Source organism: Bufo bufo, chromosome 1 (assembly GCF_905171765.1).
Source record: "Bufo bufo chromosome 1, aBufBuf1.1, whole genome shotgun sequence".
NCBI classification, from domain to species: domain Eukaryota; kingdom Metazoa; phylum Chordata; class Amphibia; order Anura; family Bufonidae; genus Bufo; species Bufo bufo.
The window spans coordinates 56,617,408-56,644,549 of NC_053389.1; the positions used below are offsets into that span (position 1 = coordinate 56,617,408).

Genomic DNA, 27,142 nt, shown 5'->3' on the forward strand with positions numbered 1-27,142 from the left:
AACTTAAGGCCATCTATCCACCAGCTGAAGCTCAACAGAAGATGGGTGTTGCAACAGGACAACTACCCAAAGCATAGAAGTAAATCAACAACAGAATGGCTTAAACAGAAGAAAATACGCCTTCTGGAGGGGCCCAGTCAGAGTCCTGACCTCAACCCGATTGAGATGCTGTGGCATTACCTCAAGAAAGCGATTCACACCAGACATCCCAAGAATATTGCTGAACTGAAACAGTTCTGTAAAGAGGAATGGTCAAGAATTACTCCTGACCGTTGTGCACGTCTGATCTGCAACTACAGGAAACGTTTGGTTGAACTTATTGCTGCCAAAGGAGGTTCAACCAGTTATTAAATCCAAGGGTTCACATACTTTTTGCACCTGCACTGTGAATGTTTACATGGTGTGGTCAATAAAAACATGGTAACATTTAATTCTCTGTGTGTTATTAGTTTAAGCAGACTGTGATTGTCTATTGTTGTGACTTAGATGAAGATCAGATCACCTTTTATGATCAATTTGTGCAGAAATCCATATAATTCCAAAGGGTTCACATACTTTTTCTTGCAACTGTATATGAAAGCGGCCAGATCCCATTACAGTGAATGGGGATCCGACAGTGTACGGCTGTGCCGGATTCAGTAAGCTCCGGCGGTCTGTTCCTCCGCCAGAACACACTGCCAGAAATTAAAAGCACAGATGTGGACCCGGCCTAAGCCAAAACCGGGTTCAGTAGGAAGGAGAAGTAGAAATCTTTTTTTTATGTTTTTTTCTGTTTTTGAATCTGTTTCTGGCTTTGGCTCAAAAACTTGCACCAGAAGTTGCATTTGTGATTGCAGCTTAAGGGTACTTTCACACTAGCGTTTTATTTTTCCGGCACTGAGTTCCGTCCTAGCGGCTCTATACCGGAAAAGAACTGATCAGTTTTATCCCCATGCATTCTGAATGGAGAGCAATCCATTCAGGATGCATCAGGAGGTCTTCAGTTCAGTCTTTTTGACTGTTCAGGACGGAGATAATACCGCAGCATGCTACGGTTTTATCTCTGGCCAAAAATCCGGAACACTTGCCAGAATGCCGGATCTGGCATTTTTTCCCATAGGAATGTATTAGTGCCGAATCCGGCATTCAAAATACCTCAATGCCGAATCCGTCCTTCCGCAGACCGAAAAAAAATGTGAAAAAAAATAAATGCCAGATCCGTTTTTTCCAGATGACACCGGAAAGACAGATCCGGCATTTCAATGTATGTGTAATACGGATCAGGATCCTGATGAGTCTTACAAATGCCGTCAGTTGGCATACGTTTTGACGGATCCGGCAGGCAGTTCCGGCGACGGAACTGCCTGCCGGATTCCTCTGCCGCAAATGTGAAAGTACCCTAAGGGCGGCCATAGCTGTCGATTGAATGATCCCTCCTAACTCCCTCCTGGCTCCCCCTTAGGCCTCATGCACACGACAGTTGTTTTTTGCGTCCGCAAATTGTGCCTCCGCCAAAAAAAACGGATGCAGCATACGATTTTTTGGGAGGATTCGGTTTTTTCCACAGATCTCTTGTAATAAATGTCTATCCTTGTCCGCAAATGTGAAAAAAGTAGGACATGCACTATTTTTTTTGCTGAAGGGAAACACGAACAACGGACGCGGAACACAAACGGATGAACTATCAGCATTTTATTGCTGACCCATTGAAATGAATGGGTCCCCATCCTATCCGCAAAAAAAACCGGAACGGAGGCCGAGAAAAACAACTGTCGTGTGCATGAGGCCTAACACATCTAAGTTCAGTTCGGCCAAACAAAAGGGGAGAGGTGAGAAAGCCGCTGTCAGACAGTTCAGGCTTATCTCATGGGAGAACAAAAGGATGTCCTGAGCAGGAAGCTCAGTCTTGAGCCGGAAGTTGGCTCCATTGTGCAGTGGATGGAGCTGCTAACTGCAGCACTGCTCCCGTTCTCTTCAATGAAAGCAGCAATTACCAGCTCTGTCCACTAATCAATGGATGGAGCTGTGCAGTCCCAGTGCCGACTTCCAGCACCGGAACTGCTCTAAAACAGCTGTTAGAGAGGGGTGTGAAGTACAGGACCACCGCTGGGCCTGTCCTGAGGAAAGGTCACGAATATTAAAATTCTGGAATACCCCTTTAAGCTGCTCATGCATACAGTATATTGTAAAAGTAGGCTCAAATGTTTATACCTATCCAAAGACAAAAATAGTTAAGAGGGTTTTCCGAGATATTTTTACTGATCCACTGGATAGGTCATTAGTATCTGATTGTGGTGGTCCAACACCGGGGATCAGCTGTCTGAAGACGCCGGCGCTCACAGTAACACCGCGGCCTTCTCTCAGCTCACTAATCACAGCGTCCTACATTTGATAGCGGCTGTGCTTGGTTTGGTAGCTCAGCCCCATTCTCTTGGGCTCAGCTGCGCCTAGGCCATGTGACCAATAAATATACAGTGACATCACATGGCCTAGGGAAAGCTGCAAGAAGGCCGCGAGTGCTGGTGCCTTCTGAAGATCGGCAGGGGTCCCCGATGTCAGACCGCCACGATCAGATACTGATGACCTATCTTGGATTCACTTTAGATCAGGGTTTCTCAACTCCGGTCCTCGGGACCCACCTGCCGGCCATGTTTTCAGGATTTCCTGTGTATTAAGCAGGTGATAGAATTAGTGTCAGTGCAACAGGTGTTCATCCTGTGGGATATTGTCAAATCATGACCGGTAGGTGGGTCCCGAGGACCGGAGCTGAGAAACCCTGCTTTAGATGAAGGACAAGTCTAAACCACATCTAGGCACTGATAATATTTCATACTCCTATTTTAGTCATCCAAAAAGTGGAACTCATCCCAAGCAAGCAGCATATGTCGTAGTACAGGTGCAATAGACATGTTTGCAGCCATTTTTATTCGGAGTCCGATGCATCAAAATGCAATATGAAACGACTTTGCAAATATTCTATGTCCGTCCCGGCATAGCAGCTGGTGAGCTGCAGCACCAGGCACAGCGGCACAAATGGACAAGTCTCTGTGCAAGGGCTAACATGGATGGAAGGACCTGTGGTCACATGGCTGATGGTGGTGGCTCCTCCTGGGCTGGACTCCTACCAGTCAGACATTGGTGGCCTGTCCTAAGGATAAGCCATCGATATTTTATTCCCCCCCCCCCCCCCTCCATGGCTGGTGAGTAATGAGACCCTCAAATAGAATAAGAAGGAACATGGAAGAACGTCTTTTTCAACACAAGGTGACAATATGTCAGATAGAAACTTATGTAATAAGATTTTTATTCTCTATTCCAGTTTTATCCTGTAATTAACAGCTAATTACAGAGTAATGGGAAGCCAGGCTGCAATTAGCATCACCGAGCCGACTCTTCTATTGGAGGAAGCGCAAAACCTTCCCGCTAAGTGTCCCAAAGTATAGGGTTTCATTGTGTCACATTGTGTTAATTTACATGTACTGTATGTCAACCATACCAACACTAGTACATTTACTTTCTCACAATTAAAGGGGTCATACTGGATACAGATATTGAAGACCTTTCCTCAGATCGGTGAGGGTCCAAGACTGGCCATCAGATACCGAACAGCTTCGGGCAGCTGCTGGATCTAGATACTATTCAGTGCAAGAAGACAGCGCTATACACTGTGTAGTGGCCGTGCTGGGTACTGCAGCTCAGTACGTCAGCACCGGAAACTACACCATGGATGGAGCCTTCTGATTCTGCTCTGTCGGCTGTACAGCTTCTGGTGTCGAGGCTGCCTGAAACAGATGATTGACGGGGTGCTGGGAGTTGGACCCCCACCAATCTGATAGGCCATCAATATCTGTAGCCAAGACAAACCATTTAGACTACTTGTGTAGCTATAAGGGTCGCAGAAGTTGCAGTTGCACCCGAATCCTGGATCCTGAGGAGCCTGAAAGATCTCTGTTCCTCATAAGAGGAAAATCAGAAATTGTAGATTGTGGTTAAGGGGTCCTGATAAAGAATTTTATTTGCATCCCTGCACCAATGTCAGGTAGGTACAGGTCTAACATCTGGGACTGAATCTATCTGCAGAACGGGACCCCCAAAGTGAGCGGAGAGTATCCACGTATGTACGGGTGACTTCCATTTCTATGGGAGTTCCGACAATAGCTGAGCACTGTCTCGTCTATTTCCGTAGAAGTGAATGGAGTGGCACCGCGCTTGCTCAGTTAATTTCTATAGGACTTCTGAAAATAGCTGTAAATGGAGTAAATGGAGATCGTGCCACACATGCGTGAGGTGCTCTCCTTCACTTTCAGGGGCCGTTTTAGAGACCCGCACCTATCTGACCTTGATGTCTTATCCTAGCGATATGCCACCAATGTCTCAGATGAAACAACCCCTTTAAACATAGGGGGTCATTTATGAACAGATATATGCCTCTTTTATGGCGTATATCTGGGGCAGATTCTGTCGCACTCCATGTTGTGGCAGAATATGCAACTTCTTACCTGTTCACGCCAGGTCTAAGAAAGGGGACGTGGCGGGGAAGGGGATGGGCCGGCCCTGGTTTAGGCGTAGAAAATGGTCTAAATGTAAGACAGCAAGGAAACTGTCTTACATTTAGAATGGGCGGTGGATACATCGAAGTTATGGAGAGGCTTGCTCCTCTTCATAACTTCCCCGATCCACCGCCAGCACGGCCTTATTAAGACCGGCGTCTAAAACGCTGGTCTTAATAAATGTGCCCCATAGTCTATAATCATATTATAATCGGTATCAGCACTCCTCCCCATTTGGCCCAGGTGCTTTTAATTAGCAGGAGTCTGCATAAGGGTATATATTCCTAACTCTCAGTTTCTGAGAGTATGTGATAGGGTGAGTTCCATACCTGTCCACACGGTGAGAGTGTGTGATGGGGTTGGTTCCACACCTGTTCACATGGTGCAGTACTGCACGGCGGCTGTTGTTGCTTTGGTGCCGTCCTGGTGGGTCTGTGGGGCCCAGTGCCATGGTGGCTTTGTCATACAGAGGGGGCGCTGTTTGACTGCTGGGTCCCGCTGCCTGCTGGGGTGGTGCTGCGGCGTCGGCTGTCGCTGTGCAGTGCTGAGCCAAATCTAGAATAGGGTCCCATTCAAAGAGGGAACCTTGTTGTGGTGAGTGGGCCTATGCTTTTTGATCAAATTGTATACTAATGCCTCATGTCTAGCATGCAGCATAGGGGTAGGTATACGATAAATTACGCTGAGAAGCAGTTAGATAAAAGCATAGTATTGAGGATGTGCGATCCAGTTCTGTTTCTTGTATTTATATAACTATAATCATATTATGCTATGTCTTTAATGTCTTAAGAAACTTAAATTTCAACCTCCACATCTAATCGAGGAATATGGATATTGGTATAAATGTGCTCGTAGATATGTTCAAGCTTTCTACATACAATTATAAGACCAGGGTCAGACTGGCCCACCAGAGGATCCTCCGGTAGGCCTAAGCTCTGACAGGCTATAGACACAGAGAGTCGGCCCTCAGAATCATTTCCTCTGATGGACTTCAGTCCAACGCTGTAGAAGGCACCATATAAGAAACTGGATTACATCTAGAACCCTATATATTCCTATAGCGCTTCTTAAAGAAGCATAGATACATTGTTTCAAGAGCACAAAAGTAGTTGACAATGCACAAAGAGCTCCAAAAATAACATTTCAATGCAGTTCTTGTTGGGTTCTCCGTCCGTTACTCACCTCTCGTCCGTTGTCCTCCTGATGCCAGCAGGACGGGATAACTCTACGGTACAGCTCAATCAATGACCCGCAGCACTTTTCCATATCTCCCCCAGTGGGGTGTATAGGGATAAGGGGTCACTCAGCATGCCTATGGCCTTAACCAGGGGTAGTAATACATCTCACAACACCACAGCGAGCGGCCGCAGGCCTCTCCCTGTGACTTGTACAGGATATGGGTAAAGGAAAAGAGGGAGGAGAGATCCATTGTATGTTCAGGAAACTGGGAGTCGAGGGAAGAGAAAAAGAGCGAGCAGAAGTTTTATGAAGTAATGGAAGGATTTGGGAGATACGTAACAAATGGTTTTAATTTTTTGGAAACCAATAAACCGTATATGGTAACAGGAGACTTTACATTACAAGCCGCGTGTGAGAACGTGAACTTATGATATACATGAGCCAAGAATGTTACATAGTGAGATAATTAATATGAATGCATAACATATTTTTTAAATTTAGCTCTCATTACACAACCTCAGAAACCGTATTATGCCAGAAGGCTATGTAACTGGGGTTGATAGTTAAAGAGTACCTTTAGTTTCAGGTGACGTTTCAGAATAGGCTCTCATGAGTATATATATAAGGAATATTGGTATTTATGACTTGTATCCTGCATTTATCACCTTTTTGATCACTTTACAGGCTCCATCTCTAATTGTCCGTTTTCCCTGGGCTAATAGAGGCAGACCGGCTGTTATGATGTCTCCCATACACTGCGCACAATCAAGAGGAGATCCTGCTCTTCAACCTTTCTGTAGCACCCCCTCAGAAGCAGCATGGGGGACATTAAACAGCAGTAATAGGCAGTGTAGCTGTGAATCCAGCACTGGGCCGAGATGAAAAAATGTGCTAGAGCCAGCAGCAGTAGAGCCTCTATTCCTCCCACAGCTTTATCCTGCCTCCACAGAGTTCTTTGGGCAGCATGTAACCTGATCCCTCGGTGAGCTAAAAATCCAGATTGCCTCTCAAAATACATTTTATCAATGAATTGAGAGTTAATAATCTGGTCCAGAGGTTAAGGGAGGGGAAGAAGTACCTTGTAAGTGAAGAAGGAGGCATTTTTCTCTAATATGGTATATTGCAAAGTTTCTCATATTTGCTAGTACTTTTACAGTGTTATTTAAAGAAGAAACCATTATATTTCTCTCGATGCATAAATTATAGGCATAACATAAACCTCATTCCAATGGATTGGAGGGCTAAGCTTGTTAGACCTCTATATGGTTTACTGTCAGATATCATTGGGTAGCTTCCCAGAGGGGGCAATACCATTCTGTCTCTAATGACTAGCAGAGAATGTCATCTGTGTAATTAATTCCTGGTCCTCTGATACTGTGCCTTAATAATATTACTATGCAACTTATGTATTGTATAACATGTAATGTGCCTGGTCGTCCAGCAGGTGGCAGTGTTTCCGGCAGAGAGAGATCTTTAGATAGAATTGAATTTACCATTCCCCCCCCCCCCCCCCCCTCCTTTTTGGGCAGAATTGGCTAATCCTGCTTCCTACCAAGGGAAGGGTTGCAGGAAGCTATAGTGAAGTTGAGAGATGGAAGGAGAAGAGGCATTGGGCAAATGAGGGGAGCGCTCCCTCCTCCTGTAGCAGGAGTCTTCCAGGGGAAGCACTATGACTCCTTGCAGTTTATAGACAGAGTATTACGAGGAGGTCAACAGCCAAAGACACCTCATTCAAAGGTACCAGAACTGCTAGAAAGTCCAGTAACCAGACTGAAGCCAGAGATTAGCACAGCAGAGAAAGATAAAGCAAAGTGTTCAAGTTCACCTGCTGGAGCCATGAGAAAGATCAAGTACTGTTTGGATGACACAAGTTTATCTCAAGTTTATTCAAGTAAAACCATTAATCAGGCCACATCACCAATCAGGCTACATTACCTAACACTGGGATCGGATCAACCTTGGGGGGGGGGGAACATGTTGCACTAGCAAAAGCAGCAATAATGAAAAAAACCTCATGATCAGGCTGGCCCAGGGGAAGGAAGTGTATCTGTCCCACTCTCTGTGACTAGACTATATTCCTGCAGTCTCCTTAAAGGGGTTTTCCACCTTTAAGATATCCACCTGTTACCCATCGTCCTGATAGGTCATCAGTATCAGATCGGTGGGGGTCTGACACCCAGCACCCCATTGTATAAGTACGCGGGCACAGCCACTACACAGAGGATGAAGCTTTGTGCCATCTGCTGCTATGTTTCTGATGACTGCGGCTGCTGCGAACAGCTGAGAAATGGGAGTGTAGGTGTCAGACCCCCTCCAATCTGACATTGATGACCTATCCACAAGATAGATCATCATTATCTAAAAGATGGAACTCCCCTTTAAATCTCCACCTGGTACTATGCTGTGGTACCCCATGATTCAACTTTCATTCCATTTCCAACTTTTCGTGCATCAATGATGTGCCGTACATGTAGTGTCCCACATATGTGTGTATTGTATCCAAATTGTGTATTATGATGTTATTTTGCACTATTTCTTTGTGTATGCTGCTGAATCCATATTACAGGCTGGTAACATGTACTACATACTTTCACCACTAGAGGTCTCTATCACACCACTTACAGTATATAGTGCAGACACAGGAAGCGAGAGAGAGATGAAGAGTAGAGTTGAGTGGAGGAGTTAGGAGGAAGGAGAGGAGACAGGCTTGTCTCCGTCCTCCTGGGCCTAGCCCAGGGGAACTAATTTGCTTCAACCATTGAGTCCAAGATTAGGACTGTATGATCCTACACTGTAGATTACCCTTCCGGGGTATCAAGTGGATTATTACTCTGAAGACCACAACCTGTTCAAATAATGAAGCAGAGTGTTTCCCTGCCGTGAGGGAGATCGCCCTGGGGTTGTTGGATCATTGAACTAAAGAATATAGGCGAAGGAAGATAATTGCCGTTTATCAGGTTTTAGTCACCTTTGCATCAGGTGGAGAGATTCTATGCTTCAAGCTGCCCCACCATAACCAAGGACAGAAAGGCCATCTGTCAGAATACTTATTTATAGAGGATCTGAACTATTACTGAAAGGTTGAGAGATAAAAGCAAGATCAGGAACCAAGTACAAGTAAGAACACTACCTTTACTAAGGTGAGCTGGAGTTAACCTCTACAATTCACCATAAGGAGCCTGCTAATTTGGATTAGCAGCTTTGCCTTTAATGTCATCTGTATGCAACGCAAAGTGATGATATTGGATGCCTTACTACATCTGACAAGTAGAGTTCCTGTTTGGTTTAACTACTGCCTCATTCTTCATTCTTCTGCTCCATCTCTTGATTGCACATTACGGTGCTGGCGTCACGAACACAGGGGCCCAGCCACCAAAGCACCTTAAACACCCATTACCACCAAGGGCACCTCAACCACCACCTGGCTGGTGTTCCCTGCAATAGAGAGTGCCCCGGAGGATTTCGTGCTGTCTTCCCATCCACTGCACACCGGCCCCAGGGGACAACTGAACTGTGAGTACTACTATCCTCGGCACCTCATCACTAGTACACTCACTCACTCAACCACCTCAACCACTACACCCCTGTGGCTTGGTCACTGCATACATACACGTGACTTCTGCATCCAAGACCACGGAAGGATCAGTGCTGGAAGTTACCAGGTGAGTAACAGTTGGTTGCGATTTTAGAACATATCCTGGAGGTCATTCACTACACTCTCGGGCACCCCTTTTTTTCGGGGATTTTCCAAGTACTAAGAACGTTTTCCCTAAGGGTGCTCCATACTTTGCAGTGTCAGACTGAGGTTCTTTGGCCCACCTGAGGAAATTCTTCTGAAGGCACAAACCCTATATCAGGGGTACTCAAATACTTTTTGTAAAGGTCCACATACCTGAGTCTGCTGTAGGATAAGGGTCAAAGCTGCACAACAAAAAAATATATAAGGAGGGATAACATCATTGGTGTGTAGTGCTGCATTTTTTTTTTACAATAATCCACAACTCCAAGCCCACCTAATCTCCTTTCTGCCGACCAAACAGTAAGAATGTCCTTTCAGTGCCCCCTAACAATAATGACGCCCCTTTAATGCCCCTCAGACAGTATGATATCCCTTTAGTGCTCCACAGAGTATGATACTCTTAAGTGCACCCTCACAGCAGGGTGATCCCGTGGTGCCCCCACACATTATGATGCTCCTTAGTGCCCCTGACACATTGCGATGCCTCCTTAGTTCCTCCCCACAGAGTATGAATACCCTAAGTGCCCCCTCACAGTATTAATGCCCTATCTGTGCCCCCTCACAGTAGTAATGCCCTCTGTGTGCCCCTTTCACAGTAGTAATGCCCTATCTATGCCCCTTCACAGTTGTAATACTCTCTTTGTGCCCCCTTCACAGTAATAATCCCCATTGTGCCTCCTTCATAGTAATAATCCCCATTGTGCCCCCTTCATAGTAATAATCCCTATTGTGCCTCCTTCACAGTAATAATGCCCCTTAATAGTAATAATGCCCATTGTGCCCCTTAATAGTAATAATGCTCATTGTGCCCCCTTAATAGTAATAATGCCCATTGTGCCCCCTTAATAGTAGTAATGCTCTCTGTGCCCCCTCCATAGTATAAATCCTCATTATGCTCCCTTAATAGTAGTAATTCCTTCTGTGCTAGTAATGCACATTGTGCCCCCTTCACAGTAATAATGCCCTCTGTGCCCCCTTCATAGTAGAAATTCCCATTGTGCCCTTTCACATTAGCAATGCCCATTGTGCCCCCTCTATGTTAAAAAAAAACACACACACAATAACTACTCACCTTGTCCAGTTCCTGAAGCTCACATACCTCTCTCCCCTATATACATAGATCACGCTGCAGCACTGTGTGGGCGGAGCTTATACAGATTACCGGGCTGCAGGCTCCGCCCACACATGCCAGCAGTGCGATCTGTGCCTGCAGGATGAATGGTGGAGCAGGGAGAAGTCCTCCTGCTTCACCATTCGGAGCGCCGCCGGCCTGAGGGAGAGAAGGAGTGCGGGGAGCTGAGCGGTGAGTGACAGGACCCAGCTCCCAGCAATGAGCGCTTCCATCTGTATTGAAGCATTGCTTCTGGGCTCTGGCACCCCCTGAGAGTTGGCACCCGGGTGCATGCGGGGGTAGTTGAGTACCCCTGCCCTATATCATCAATAAAGCCTAATAGGTTTTGAATTCAAGATATAGGGGGTCATTTATTAAGACCGGTGCTTTAGACGCGTTTTTAGACCTAAACCAGGCTTGGAAAATGGTAAACACCTGCCCACCTTTTTAGACCTGGCGTGAGCGGGGAAAAGTCTATAGGCGTATTTCTGGTTAGTAACTGACCCCCATGGACTTCAGTGGCAGCCAAATCTTTTTTTTCTCCTGGACCTTTGGGGCCCACTATAGTATTAAAGTCTGGGCCCACTGGAGGATCCTCTGGTTGGCCAGTCGGACCCTGATACTCTGTATCAAAGATAGGACATCCAAGCCTTGTTAGTGGATCCAATTGACAGAGCTGCGCAAAGGTTCATTTTGCTGCCTTAAAGGGGTTCTCCCATGACTAATGTAAAAAATGAGAATCCGGCATCATATTGTACATGACAATCTCTTTCTAACAAAGCTAGAACCAGCCCTGTACCTCCCATAGATCCAGAGATCTCCACATTCATTACTCTGCTAGATTTATTTCAAGCTGACAGCTCAAGGGGTGTGTCTTTTCTGCTGCAGCTAAGGGGGCGTTTCCATGCTCTCCCTATCACAGCTCAGGAGGTGTGTCCATGCTCTCCCTATTACAGCTCAGGGGGTGTGTCCATGCTCTCCCTATCACAGCTCAGGAGGTGTGTCCATGCTCTCCCTATCACAGCTCAGGAGGTGTGTCCATGCTCTCCCTATCACAGCTCAAGAGGTGTGTCCATGCTTTCCCTATCACAGCTCAGGAGGTGTGTCCATGCTCTCCCTATCACAACTCAGGAGGCAGTTTAAGGATGAAACTGAGCATGTGCGGCCATCTCAGTGAGCAGGACAAAGACATAAGAAAAAAACTAAACAGCAGGTGGCGCTATACAGATAGATTTTATTGAATAACTCAGTGGCTATGCAAAATTTTTAATTACATGCAATTAAGAAAGTATTCAGATCCAGGTGCTGGTTTGAAAACTATAGAATATTTTTTCGTAGGACAACCCCTTTAACCCTATTTCTAAATAGCCTGACCTAGGCAAAGTGGCTTTTTGTCAGCCCCTGGAACTCAACAGCTGGGGCACATGTCCAGGTTACCCCCTCCCTAGCTACTCTGTTGCTATAATATGTCTGAAAAAAAACACAACAATGCTCTAGTTCTAGATGTGAGCGTCATCATCCTATGAGCAGCTATGTTTCAATCATTTTATTCAGCTTTTATTTCCCCGTTTTTCTTCCCATTTTCAGCTGTTAGTTGCTTCATATCCGGTTTGGTACACCGTGACGCTGTATGACATGGCCTATCTGATGCACCTCGCTGCCTTCTGACAAGGATGAATGTTTACTCCTATTGCCGCGCTGTCATTCAGTTACTTGAGACTCATTCACACTCTCACCCAGTCTCTAACATTTTCATTTCCTGCTTCAAACTATCAGAAAATGATCTACAGTTTGAATTCAGTTTTTAATTATCATTTTTTTTTCCTGAGTCACTATCTATATTAAAAATCCTTAAAGGGGTTGTGTTGCTTCAGCAAGTGGCATTTATTATGTACAGAAAGTGAATACCAGGCACTTACTAATGTATTGTGATTGTCCATATTACCTCCTTTGCTGGCTTGATTCGTTTGTCCATCACATTATACACTGCTCGTTTCAATGGTTACGACCACCCTGCAATCCAACAACAGTGGACATGCTCGGACCCTATAGGAAAAAGTGCTGGACTCTCTGGTGGCCAAGACCCTGTGAGGGCGCATAAGCTGGTGCTTTTTCCTATAGTGTGCAAGCACGACCATCATGCTGGATTGCACGGTAGTCTTAACCATGGAAACGAGCAGTATATAATGTGATGGAAAAATGAATCCAGCCAACAAAGGAGGCAATATGGACAAGCACAATACATTAGTGAGTGCCTTGTATTTCCCATCTCTACATGATAAATGCAATTTGCTGAAGTTACACAACCCCTTTAAATGTTTCCAGTTTCATTCTGGCGACTGAGCCTCATAACAGGCGGATGCTTCCTGTTCTGTAGAGATCACTTCTCAGCAGTCATCTCATCATCATCACAGGATTCTTCAGCGCCACCATTCTCCTCCCCCTCCCTGCGCAATGATCTTTGCAAAAGTCATAGAGCATGCTCAAAAAACTCTTCTGTAGTCAATATGTATATGTATAAACTTCTGCTTACACCTCAGAGCAGCAGCAGAGCCAAGATGGCTGCCCCATATGTGAGATTGTGAAACAGCTCTTATTGCATGAACACTGTTATTTTGCTGTTTGGCCACAAGAGGCCGCTGTTTCCCCACACAGCTAAACAGACTGCTCAGATTTAAATATTCATAGGATGTGGAGCTGTGTGTCTAGAGGAAGGAAGCTGGCGTCCATCTTAGTTGCAGACTGGAAAAGTGTTTGAGAGAAGAAATCCATTAACATCCAAGCGTGGAGTCACCCTTTTGCGACCAGCCAAGTGAAGCTGATCGTGTCAAGGACCCGGATCCCGTCCAGGAGAAGGCGTACAGCTGCCAGGATCGCTGATGAGAGCTGAAGAGCAAAGCAACAGATCCTGCGGTATCGCACGTGTGTTGGATCAGCCTTTGTTCAGTTCGCAGTCACCAGCTGAGGCAGAGCAGACCCGGGTCGGTAAGACAGAGCGTGCACGCACCTCAATATAGGATTGGCGCCTAAATACTAGAGACTGTGATCAAACCTGCTGGTAGTTAGTTAGTTAGTGTTGCCGAGTGGCAGGCTACCAAGAATTGTTGCTTGTTTATCACAAGGACTTATCAGTTATAGTTTTGGTTCGCTCCGGAGAACAGATAGGACTTCACCATAATCTCCAGTTACCCCAGCGTGTTTATCGGGAGTGATATAAATTAGGCACAGTGGCGTAGCTATAGTTGTGAGTGGGTCCCTAAGCCAGAGGAGCCCAGAGGGCCCCCTTGCCAGTGGTACTGTACTTTTCCCTTTATTAGATGCAGTGCATCTTATAAAGGGAATACTAGTGAGCGCTTCCATAATGGAAGCGCTCACTAGTATGCAGGAGGAGGAGGCGGGGGTGAAGCGCTGTGAGCGCTGTACTTACCCCTCCTCCTGCTTACTCTTCTCAGGTCCGTCGCTGATGTGTCCTGGCTGCCTGCAGCGTCAGGACGTACAGAGCGCACTCTGACCTGACGCTACAGGAGGTCAGGTGACTGTGCAGCGCCAGCCCTGAGAAGAGAGCCAGGACAGGGAGAGTGGCGGCAGGAGACAGGAGAGGTAAGTTATTTTATTATTTTACAGTCTGATATGGAGGTCTTATTGGGGGTCTGGAGAGGTTTAATGGGGAGTCTGGGGGTCTGAGGTGGTCTGACTGGGGGTCTGGAGAGGTCTCACAGGGGGTCTGGAGGTCTAGAGAGGTCTAATGGGGGTTCTGCAGGTCTCATTGGGGGTCTGGAGAGGTCTAATGGGGGGTCTGGAAGTCTGACTGGAGGTCTGGAGAGGTCTAATGGGGGTCTAAAGGTCTGACTGGGGGTCTGGAGAGGTCTAATGGCGGGTCTGGAGGTCTGATTGGGGGTCTGGAGAGGTCTAATGGGGGGTCTGGAGAGGTCTAATGATGGCATAGACATCTGATTGGGGGTCTGGAGAGGTCTAATGGGGGTATAGACATCTGATTGGGGTCTAGAGGTCTAATGGGTGTCTTATCTGAGGTCTTATATTGGGTCAGGGTCTTAAAAGGAGGTCTAATGGGGGGGGGGGTCTGATCTGAGGTCTAAAACTGGGGTCTAACATAGAGGTCTAAAGGGGTTTTGGTCCGAGATGGGGGGTCTCATTTAGGGTTTTATATGGGGGCCTGATCTGAAAGGGGTATTTTTTGTACTGGCGCACAATATAAAGGGGTGTTTTTGTACCGACGCTCTGTGTGGTACCAGTATTTTCAGGGGGACTGTTTCTGCAGGATAACATTGGGAGCACAGCGGACACAGTATTGGAGGTGGCAGGATACGGGGTGTTGAGAAGGTAAGGAGGATGATGGAAAAGTAGTAAAGTAAGATGTCTGTTTGTTAAACTCTGCAGAGACGAGGTGCGGCTGAAAGAAGTCACTATGGCGGTCTGGTCTGAGAGGAGAAGAAGAGAAAAGAGAATATCTACATTAGATAAGAGAAGTCACTGGATGTAAGAGGTACATATGTGGCGCTGTATGACCCTGTATGTAATGTTTTACAAGTATGCCTTTAAAGGGGTTGTCTGCTTTTTTTTTCGTATGAGCGCTGCCTTCTCTGCTCTGTGTACCTGCTCATCACTGCAAATGCTACAGCGAGCAGGTGAACAGAGCAGAGAAAGCAGCTCTCATACAAGCGCTGCCCTCTCTTCAAACAGCTGATCGGCGGTGGTGCTGGGGACCCTGCCGATCTGATATTGATGACCTATCCTGAGGGTAGGTCATCAGTAGTAAAAAGAGGACAACCCCTTTAACAGTAGGACTGGAGGGAAGGGGTTAAGTTTAGATTTTGGCATGAGGGGGAAAGGGGGGCGTTTCAATTTTTGCCTCGAGCAGCAGAAAAGCTAGGTGCACCAGCGCTGAGTGAAGGGGGAGGGGGCCCAATCTGCACTCTTGCACCAGGGCCCATGAGCCTTTAGCTACGCCCCTGATTAGGCACGTGCCACATTACATTTTGGGAAAAGGGAGAGGGATAGTACTGTATAGTCTGGTAAGATTGTAAGCTGCTGTGTTGCACCGCGGGCTAGCCTGTATCTCACACACACACGATTGTTCCTGTTCTTCAGGGTAATAACAGGTATGGCGAGGCAGAGTTAGCTCTGCTCGCAGTAGGTAAATTGCGCGAGTGTTTTCCGGCTACCATCGTAGGGCGCCGTGCTGTGCGACACAGGGGTCTCAGCCTCCAGGCTGAGTGTATGTAATCTGATTTTATGTTTGCTGCATTTGGGAGTGTGTTTGATATCCCGTAACAGTAAAACAAAGTCTGTTTTCTACAAGAGTTGGCGTCAGTCGTTTTCCTTGTTAGTGACTTCACTGTATCCTGGGGAGCCCACCCCGGTACACGGCTTTCACATAATATAAAAAATATGAGTTAAATTAGTAAAAAAAATTAGGTGATATTCTCCTTGGAGGGCCTATTCAAGTGGCCATGTGTGGACTATGTGATGGCCACATTTCTCGGCTAGTCTGAGCAAAAGTTATTGCATTAGACTAGGACTGCTTGGCAACATGTGCTGCAAAAAAGTTGTGCACCATTTTTTTGTAATGATAGTCAATGGGTGTCACCCTGCGACATGCAACATGCTGCGACTGTGACATTAGCAAAAAATTCATCCAAGTCGGATTTTTGTGCGACTGTCACGTCGCAGTTGCTGCATGTTGCATGTCGCAGGGAGACACAATTACAAAAAATGTCGCAGTGTAGTTGTACCCTTTTTGGCGCCTAATTATAGTGATCTGTGATGCTGTCAGTTCCAGCCCGACCGCGGGTCTACTGTCCTGTACTCACAGAATCATTTGAGTCCTGGAAAGTAGATCTGTAGTCGCACATGAACTCACTACCAGAGGATAGGTCATCAGTTCCAAAATCTCGGAAACCCCCTTTAATGTGTCATTGACCACTGAAAGGCCTTCTTAAAGGAAATGTGTCACCAAAATTTTTATCTGCCAGTTAAAACCAGACAGTGACACATCTTGATTTTTATCTAATTTGTTTTTATTTTCTGATTGTAGATTTTTTTATTCTATTTCCTGAACATGATTATGGGGGCAGCCATCTTGTCTGAACTGTTCTTAACAGCATTTATACAGCATTAAAAAAATTGCTTTACGGCAGCCCCATGAGCCATAGACACAATGGTCAGGAGGGGACCCTATTGACTTCTATGGGAGAGTTTTCTGGGCATGCTCGGTGACCTGTGCAGAGGTCAGAAAGGAGTAGATAATAGAAACATAGAATGTGTCGGCAGATAAGAACCATTTGGCCCATCTAGTCTGCCCAATAAAGCTGTGATATCACCTATTGTGAATGGTGGATCCTGTGTTATCTATACACAGAGGTGATATTATTACAGGATTAGAATGGCAGATAAGCAGATAACTGCAGTAAAGTGATCTGTACAGACCAAGAAGTGGCGCCTATTACTAGGCCTAGTGGCCAGTACGAAAAATGCAGGATTTTATAGTTTGTTTTTTTTAAGCGTAGATGTTGACATGAAAAATTTAAAATAACATCATCAAAAAGTCTTTAAAAATATGTTAAACATAAAAACATGATTTAAACAATAGGTCATTCTCTGATGACACATTCCCTTTAAATATGACAGCTTTGGTGGCAGTGAACGAGTTAATCCACTTCTCTATAACGATTCTCACAAATGGAGGCCTACAGCTGTAATATTAGTAACGGGACTAATCAATGGATCCGCAAAAAAAAGGAAGGTACTCTGTATGTCTTCCGTTTCCGTATTTCCATTTTTCCGTTCTGTTCAAATATAGAACATGGCCTATTATTGTCCGCATAACGGACAAGGATAGTACTGTTCTATTAGGGGCCAGCTGTTCCATTCTACAAAAAACTTAATGCACGCAGACGTCATCCGTATTTTTTGCAGATCCGTTTTTTGTGGACCGCAAAATACTGAAAAAGCCATATGGTCGTGTGCAAGAGGCCTAAGGCCTCATGCACACGACCGTATCTATTTTTCTTTCCGCAAAAAACGGATCCGGATGACGTCCGTGTGCATTCCGTATTTTGCAGAATGGAACAGCCGGACCCTAATAGAACAGTCCTGTCCTTGTCCGTAATGTGGACAATAGTAGGACATGTTCCATTCCTTTGCGGAACGGACATACGGAAACGAAATGCACACAGAGTAAGGCTACATGCACACAACCGTTGTGTGTTTTGCGGTCCGCAAATTGCGGATCCGCAAAACACGGATGGCGTCCGTGTGAGTTCTGCAATTTTCGGAACGGCACTGACAGCCATTAATATAACTGCCTATTCGTGTCCGCAAAACAGACAAGAATAGGACAGGTTATATTTTTTTTGCGGGGCAACGGAACGGAGCAACGGATGCGGACAGCACACGGAGTTCTGTCCGCATCTTTTGCGGCCCCATTGAAGTGAATAGGTCCACATCCAAGCCGCAAAAACTGCGGCTCGGATGCGGACCAAAAGAACGGTCGTGTGTATGAGGCCTAACTTCATTTTTTTTGCGGACCCATTGAAATGAATGGTTACGCATACGGTCCACAAAAAAACGGTACGGACACGGAAATAAAATACGTTCAGGTGCCTGAGCCCTAAGTCACGGAAACGGATTACTACATAGTTAGGCCTCTTTCACACAACCGTATGGCTTTTTCAGTGTTTTGCGGTCCGTTTTTCACATATCCGTTGTTCCGCTTTTTTGTTTCAGTAGTGTTTCCGTTCTGTTTCCGTTCCGTTTTGTTTCCGTTTGTGATCCGTTTTTTGCGGATCCCAAACGGAAGCATATAATAATGTTTAAACAGTAAGTACATAAAAAAATTGGGCTGGGCATAACATTTTCAATAGATGGTTCCGCAAAAACGGAACGGATACGGAAGACATACGTATGCATTCCGTTTTTTTTTGTGGAACCATTGACTTGAATGGAGCCACAGATCGTTACTTGCGGGCAATAATAGGACAAGTTCTATCTTTCAGCGGAACGGAAATACGGAAACGGAATGCATACAGAGTACATTCCGTTTTTTTTTTGAGAACCATTGAAATGAATGGTTCCACATACGCAAAAACGGACCGGGAAAAAAAACGTTCGTGTGCAAAAGGCCTTATGGTGACGAGCTGAGAAAGGAGGGGGTAATTGTTACAGATGCTGGTTACGATCATAAATAGAGAAGCCTTAAAGGGGTTGTGCCATGGTGTTAAAGGGGTTATTCCACCAAAAGTACTCCACACTTTTCAGACCAGAACCTGGACCTGAATAGTTTTGTAACTGCATGTCTATAAAAATGTAGTATAGCCACTGAGTTATTCAATAAAATGTATCTGTATGGCGCCACCTGCTGTTTGTTCTTTTCCTCATTTCTCTGTCCACCGTGCTAAAGTGGTCACACATGCTCAGTTCCATCCTTCAACTGCCATTAGCACTATCTTCTCTTGGAGGTTGGGACAGTTACAGGGAGAGAACTGCAGTAACAAGGAGATGCTCCCTGAGGTGTGACAGGGGGAGCAGTGGCAGAAAGGACACATCTCCTAAGCTGTGATAGGGAGAGAACTGCAGCAGTAAAGACACACACCCCTGAGCTGTGGTAGGGAGAGAGCTGCTGCAGAGGTTGTGACGGTTACAGGGAGAGAGCTGCAGTAAGAAGGACATGTTCCCCGAGGTATGGCAGGGAGAGCAGTGGCTGCAAGGACACGCCCCTGAGCTGTGATAGGGAGAGAGCAGGGGCAGAACAGACACACCTCCTGAGCTGTGATCGGGAGAGAACTGCAGCAGGAAAGACACACACCCCTGAGCTGTGGTAGGGAGATAGCTGCTGCAAAGGTTGTGACGGTTACAGGGAGAGAGCTGCAGTAAGAAGGACATGTTCCCCGAGGTATGGCAGGGAAAGCAGTGGCTGCAAGGACACGCCCCTGAGCTGTGATAGGAAGAGAGCAGGGGCAGAAAGGACACGCCCCCTGAGCTGTGATCAGGAGAGAACTGCAGCAGGAAAGACACACACCCCTGAGCTGTGGTAGGGAGATAGCTGCTGCAAAGGTTGTGACGGTTACAGGGAGAGAGCTGCAGTAAAAAGGACATGTTCCCCGAGGTATGGCAGGGAGAGCAGTGGCTGCAAGCACACGCCCCCTGAGCTGTGATAGGGAGAGAGCAGTGGCTGCAAGGACACACCTCCTTGGCTGTGATAGGGAGAGAGCAGGGGCAGAAAGGACACACCTCCTTGGCTGTGATAGGGAGAGAGCAGTGGCTGCAAGGACACACCTCCTTGGCTGTGATAGGGAGAGAGCAGGGGCAGAAAGGACACACCTCCTTGGCTGTGATAGGGAGAGAGCAGTGGCTGCAAGGACATACCTCCTTGGCTGTGATAGGGAGAGAGCAGGGGCAGAAAGGACACACCTCCTTGGCTGTGATAGGGAGAGATAAACTGTCACTGAGGGCAATAAATGGTGCAGTACAGTACAGTACAATTCTGGGTAAAATCAGTGGATCTACAAACCAAGTAAATATGGTTTTAATTTTATTAAAGGGGTTGTCTCAGCTGGAACATTGGTGGCATATCACTAGTCATAAAGGTGTGGGTCCTACCTCTGGGACCCCTACCTATCTCCAGAACGAAGCTCCCGAAGAGAATGAGAGCACACCATGCATGCGTGGCCGCCCTCCTTTCATTTCTATGGGAGCTCTGAAAATAAAAATAAAGTCCCATAAAAAATAAATGGAGGGCGGCCATGCATGTGGCGGTATACTCTCATTCTCTTCAGGAGCTTCGTTCTGGAGATAGGGGTCTGTACTTACCTGACATTGGTGGCATAGCCTAGCAATATACCACCAGTGTTCCAGGTGGGACAACCCCTTTAACATTGGATTATAATTAATGAATGGCCATCTAGAGCGCTGTTCATACCCACGCACAACAGGTTTTGGCCAGCTACGCTACTATCTATATAGGAAGGTGGGAGGATGAGACCACGTGCTAAGGAGGGTGGCGGGGTATGTATCTGAACCTCTGAACACCCTGGGGGTTGTTGTTCTGGGCTTGACATTTCCCTCATTCTCTGCAGGACCAGAAGCACAACATTTTTATATTTCATTATTTCGGTAAATACTAGTTGTTGTTGTTGTTGTTACCTATTAAGATGTGTTCGCCAGTTGGTATACACGTTTTTAATTTTTTAGGGAAATATTTTATTATGGTTCAATACAGAGTAATGTTTGTTCCTCAATGATCATAATTTTGTTTGCATTTTTATGTCATTTAGGCCTCCTGCACACGACCGTTGTGTGCACCCGTGGCCGTTGTGCCGTTTTCCGTTTTTTTTCGCGGACCCATTGACTTTCAATGGGTCCGTGGAAAAAACGGAAAATGCACCGTTTTGCAGCCGCATCCGTGATCCGTGTTTCCTGGCCGTGAAAAAAATAAGACCTGTCCTATTTTTTTCACGGCCAACGGTTCACGGACCCATTCAAGTCAATGGGTCCGTGAAAGAACACGGATGCACACAAGATTGGCATCCGTGTCCGTGATCCGTGGCCGTAGGTTACTTTTTATACAGACCGATCCGAAGATCCGTCTGCATAAAAGCTTTTTCATAGCTGAGTTTTCACTTCGTGAAAACTCAAATCCGACAGTATATTCTAACACAGAGGCGTTCCCATGGTGATGGGGACACTTCAGGTTAGAATATACTAAAAGAACTGTGTACATGACTGCCCCCTGCTGCCTGGCAGGTGCTGCCAGGCAGCAGGGGGCAGCCCCCCCCCTGTAGTTAACACATTAGTGGCCAGTGGGCCCCCCCCCTGTAGTTAACACATTGGTGGCCAGTGCGGCCGCCCCCCCCCCTCCCTCCCTTGTAGTTAACACATTAGTGGCCAGTGCCCCCCCCCTGTAGTTAACACATTGGTGGCCAGTGCGGCCGGCCCCCCTCCCTCCCCTGTAGTTAACTCGTTGGTGGCCAGTGGGCCCTCTCCCCTCCCTCCCCCTCCTAATTAAAATCTCCCCCCCTATCATTGGTGGCAGCGGAGTGTACCGATCGGAGTCCCAGTTTAATCGCTGGGGCTCCGATCGGTCGGTAACCATGGCAACCAGGACGCTACTGTAGTCCCGGTTGCCATGGTTACTTAGCAATTTGTAGAACCATTATACTTACCTGCGAGCTGCGATCTCTGCGTCCGGTCGGGAGCTCCTCCTACTGGTAAGTGACAGGTCATGTCACTTACCAGTAGGAGGAGCTCTCGGCCGGACCTGTCACTTACCAGTAGGAGGAGCTCCCGGCCGGACGCAGAGATCGCAGCTCGCAGGTAAGTATAATGGTTCTACAAATTGCTAAGTAACCATGGCAACCGGGACAGCAGGAGCGTCCTGGTTGCCATGGTTACCGATCAGAGCCCCAGCGATTAAACTGGGACTCCGATCGGTACACTCCGCTGCCACCAATGATAGGGGGGGAGATTTTAATTAGGAGGGGGAGGGAGGGGAGAGGGCCCACTGGCCACCAACGAGTTAACTACAGGGGAGGGAGGGGGGCCCACTGGCCACCAACGAGTTAACTACAGGGGAGGGGAGGGGCCGGCCACACTGGCCACCAATGTGTTAACTACAGGGGGGGGCCCACTGGCCACTAATGTGTTAACTACAAGGGAGGGAGGGGGGGGGGGCGGCCGCACTGGCCACCAATGTGTTAACTACAGGGGGAGGGGCCCACTGGCCACTAATGTGTTAACTACAGGGGGGGGGCTGCCCCCTGCTGCCTGGCAGCACCTGCCAGGCAGCAGGGGGCAGTCATGTACACAGTTCTTTTAGTATATTCTAACCTGAAGCGTCCCCATCACCATGGGAACGCCTCTGTGTTAGAATATACTGTCGGATTTGAGTTTCACGATGTAACTCAAATCCGACGGTATATTCTAACATAGAGGCGTTCCCATGGTGATGGGGACGCATCAAGTTAAAATATACCATCGGATTGGAGAAAACTCCGATCCGATGGTATAAAAGGGACTCCTGACTTTACATTGAAAGTCAATGGGGGACGGATCCGTTTGAAATTGCACCATATTGTGTCAACGTCAAACGGATCCGTCCCCATTGACTTGCATTGTAATTCAGGACGGATCCGTTTGGCTCCGCACGGCCAGGCGGACACCAAAACGACTTTTTTTTCATGTCCGTGGATCCTCCAAAAATCAAGGAAGACCCACGGATGAAAAAACGGTCACGGATCACGGAAAAACGGGACCCGTTTTTGCGGACCGCAAAAAAATACGTTCGTGTGCAGGAGGCCTTATTGCTCCTTTACATGAATTTGACTTTCTTTATTGAAAATGTTATACATTGCTTTTAAAGGGACACTACCATAAAAAAACAATGTATTCCATATTAACATTCTATATATGAATACTCTATTTTTTATTTTCAAAAAGCAGGTGGATGGTGTTCTGGATATAATTTATTAAATTGCTCCATGTATTCTACTTCCTGTCCGGGCTCTTTAACTTCCTCTTTGTTTGGACGTTTAGCACAGCCGACTCTTAACTATCTCAGTCAGACCATCACTCTGACCAGAGAGTAAAGTGCAAATACACGGCCCGAGAATCGCGCAGATCAACGGGAACAATGGTCATTCTCGACAATCTGGCAGTGTAAATGTGCCGCCGATCACCCGATCAACGAGCAAAACGCTTATTCATCGGGTGATCCTGGCGTTCGTGCAGGCTCCACCGATCATAGCTTCTGGGCAGCAGATCGTGTGATCTGCTGCTCAGAAACCATGAATCTGTATGAGGACGAGGGATGGCTATAGCGATCCCACGTCCTCATGCTGCAAAGGAGATCTCTGCATGTGACGCTTCCTTCCGAACAATCAGTCCGTGTAAATCCAGCTTTAGGGTCCATTCACATGTCCGTATGTGTCTTGCGGATCCGTAAATTGCAGATCCGCAAAACACGGACACCGGCAATGTGCGTTCCATATTTTGCGGATCGCACATCGCCGCCACTCTCATAGAAAATGCCTTTTCCTGTCCGGACAAGAATAGGACATGTTCTATTTTTTTTTTCGGAACGGAAGTGCGGATCCGCAAATGCGGATGCGGACAGCACATTCCGGCCCTATTGAAAATGAACGGGTCCGCACCTGTTCTGCAAAATTGCGGAACGGTTGCTGACCCATTTTGCGGACGTGTGAATGGACCCTTAAGAGGGAGCAGTAACTCAATCAGAGCATCGCACATTACACTGATACATGCAGTGCTCTTCTGTGGACATCTTTACCTAGACCTATCAAGAGGAGTCATCCCAATTCTACTAACCTACTATTTTAAAAACAGATAACGTCCTTCCTTCACAACTAAATTATGTGTTTTCTGTCAGTTGGGGTTGATAGTTCCCAACACACATGGTTTAGCTAGCCAGTTTTAGGTTGTAGTGAATTATTATGGCAGCGGTACACCCAGGGTAAGGGCTTATGCACACGACCGTATGTATTTTTCGGTCCGCAAAAAAATGATCTACAATAATTAAGGATGACGTACGTGTGCATTCCGTATTTTGCGGAACGGAACAGCCGGCACCTAATAGAACAGTCCTATCCTTGTCCGTAAATGCGGACAATAATAGGACAAGTTCTATTTTTTTGCGGAACGGACATACGGAAACGGAATACACACGACAGAAAATACCCTTTTACATTATACAAATATAATATTGGGCAAATCATACTCACAACAAGTTGCCGGAGCGGCAGCTAAATTTCTTGGAAGATCTGGAAATCCAGTTGTTTTTTTTAATATCCTTGTGTTTCCGGTGAGATGGTGAAATCCGTTTGTGACCAGAAGTGTAGATGGACGTTTTCTCACATGGTCCTTGGAGAACATAGTGCTGGCTCAGTCCTCATGGCTCCTCCTGCAGAAAACAGTTTGCATTATTCTTTACTAGTTTGCATTTCCCCTCATTCTGTGTATGTGTGTGTGTATATATACAGTACAGACCAAAAGTTTGGACACACCTTCTCATTCAAAGAGTTTTCTTTATTTTCATGTCTATGAAGGCATCAAAACTATGAATTAACACATGTGGAATTATATACATAACAAACAAGTGTGAAACAACTGAAAATATGTCATATTCTAGGTTCTTCAAAGTAGCCATCTTTTTTTTTTTGATTACTGCTTTGCACACTCTTGGCATTCTCTTGATGAGCTTCAAGAGGTAGTCCCCTGAAATGGTCTTCCAACAGTCTTGAAGGAGTTCCCAGAGATGCTTAGCACTTGTTGGCCCTTTTGCCTTCACTCTGCGGTCCAGCTCACCCCAAACCATCTCGATTGGGTTCAGGTCCGGTGACTGTGGAGGCCAGGTCATCTGGCGCAGCACCCCATCACTCTCCTTCATGGTCAAATAGCCCTTACTTTCAAAGTTTTTCAAATTTTTCGGCTGACTGACTGACCTTCATTTCTTAAAGTAATGATGGCCACTCGTTTTTCTTTACTTAGCTGCTTTTTTCTTGCCATAATACAAATTCTAACAGTCTATTCAGTAGGACTATCAGCTGTGTATCCACCTGACTTCTCCTCAACGCAACTGATGGTCCCAACCCCATTTATAAGGCAAGAAATCCCACTTATTAAACCTGACAGGGCACACCTGTGAAGTGAAAACCATTTCAGGGGACTACCTCTTGAAGCTCATCAAGAGAATGCCAAGAGTGTGCAAAGCAGTAATCAAAGCAAAAGGTGGCTACTTTGAAGAACCTAGAATATGACATATTTTCAGTTGTTTCACACTTGTTTGTTATGTATATAATTCCACATGTGTTAATTCATAGTTTTGATGCCTTCAGTGTGAATCTGAAATTTTCATAGTCATGAAAATAAAGAAAACTCTTTGAATGAGAAGGTGTGTCCAAACTTTTGGTCTGTACTGTATATAGTGCCTACAATTAATGGGGTTATCACATGATTAGTGTAAAATACGAAAATCAGACATCATATAGGACATGACAATCTCTTTCTGACAAAGCTAGAACAAGCCCTGTACCTCACATGGGTCCAGAGATCTCTACATTCATTGCTGCCTGTTAGATTTGTTTTAGGCTGGCAGCTTAGGGAGCGTGTCCTTTCTCAGGGAGCGTGTCCTTTCTGCTGCAGTTTGTGGCAGTGGAAGGACGTTGCTGAGCACTGAGCTGGACAGAGGATTTAGAAAAACAGCAAACAGCAGGTGGCGCTATACAGATAGATGATCAGTGAACAGCTCACTGGCTATACTACATTTTTAATTACATGCAATTACTAAAATATTCCGATCCAGGCGCTGGTTTGAAAAATTTAGAATATTTTTTCGTGGTACAACCTTTTTAATTTTTTTACAGGTACTGTATCAATACCACCCTCTATAGGTATAGAAATCCAACTGTATCATAGTATAAGGCCTAATGCCCACGGCCGTTGTTTGGGTCCACATCCGAGCCGCATTTTTTGCGTCTCGGATGTGGACCCATTCACTTACATGGGGCCACAAAAGATGCGTACAGCACTGCATGTGCTGTCCGCATCCGTGGCCCCTGTTTTGCGGACAAGAATAGGCATTTCTATTATGGGCGCCCATTCCGTTCTGCAAATTGCAGAACGCATACAGGCGGCATCCGTGTTTTGCGGATCGGCAATTTGCGGACCACAAAACACAGCACGGACGTGCGCATGAGGCCTAAGAGTATTCTGTCCATGTTTCAGAAGGTTTTTACAATGTGTATTGTGAACACATTTCGAAGCCCTTGTCTACATGGAGACGATTTAGTTTTTTTTTTAGTAGCCAAAATCAGAATCCAAAAAAAGAAGTATAATGCCTTAGGGCTCATGCACACGACCGCGCAGTGTTTTGCGGTTCGCAAATTGCGGATCCACAAAACACGGATGCTGGCTGTGTGCGTTCCGCAATTTGCAGAATGGAATGGGTTGCCATTATAGAAAGGCCTATTCTATTTTTATTTTTTTGCGGAGCAACGGATGCGGACAGCACTCGGAGCGCTGTCCGCATCTTTTGCGGCCCCATTGAAGTGAATGGGTCCGCATCTGAGCCGCCAAAACTGCGGCTCGGATGCGGACCAAAACAACGGTCATGTGCATGAGGCCTTTAATCACACGTCAGTGTTCGGTCAGTATTTCCCATCAGTGATTGTGAGCCAAAGCCAGGTGCGGCTCTAAACACACAACAGGTGCAGATCTGTCCCTTTGTCCCGTTCACATTTCCGTTTTTTACTGATGTGTGCTATCTGCCTTTTAAATGTGTCTCTTCACATTTCAGTATTTTTTTACTGACAGCGGGTCAGTAAAAAAAAATCACGGAGACATGCACTACATTGATCTGTGATGCGGACGGTGCACAACCATTGAAGTGTATGGGTCCGTGAAAATCACTGTCACACATCCGTGTGGTGTCCGATTTTCACTGAAGACTAATAGGAGATTCTTTGGAAATTAATTTTCAGCTGAGCAACGTCAGTGAATTATGGAAGACACGCAGATGGTAAAAACGGACACACGGACCAACCACAGATCCCT

General features: G+C 46.3%; 1 protein-coding gene across 14 annotated transcripts in view; it reads right to left on the reverse strand.

The window, feature by feature from the left end:
* PHLDB1 (pleckstrin homology like domain family B member 1) overlaps window positions 1–27,142 on the reverse strand; it is a 158,964-nt gene that overhangs the window by 96,569 nt on the left and 35,253 nt on the right. For 7 of the 14 annotated variants that reach the window (XM_040424705.1, XM_040424674.1, XM_040424668.1 and 4 more), the window contains exon 1: window positions 5,712–5,880. In XM_040424705.1, coding sequence (XP_040280639.1) covers window positions 5,712–5,795 — 84 coding nt within the window. In that variant the 5' untranslated portion in view covers window positions 5,796–5,880. Of the gene's footprint in view, window positions 1–5,711; window positions 5,882–24,315; window positions 24,492–27,142 lie in introns of those variants that run through there. The other 7 variants (XM_040424682.1, XM_040424731.1, XM_040424755.1 and 4 more) reach the window with 5 other exon arrangements.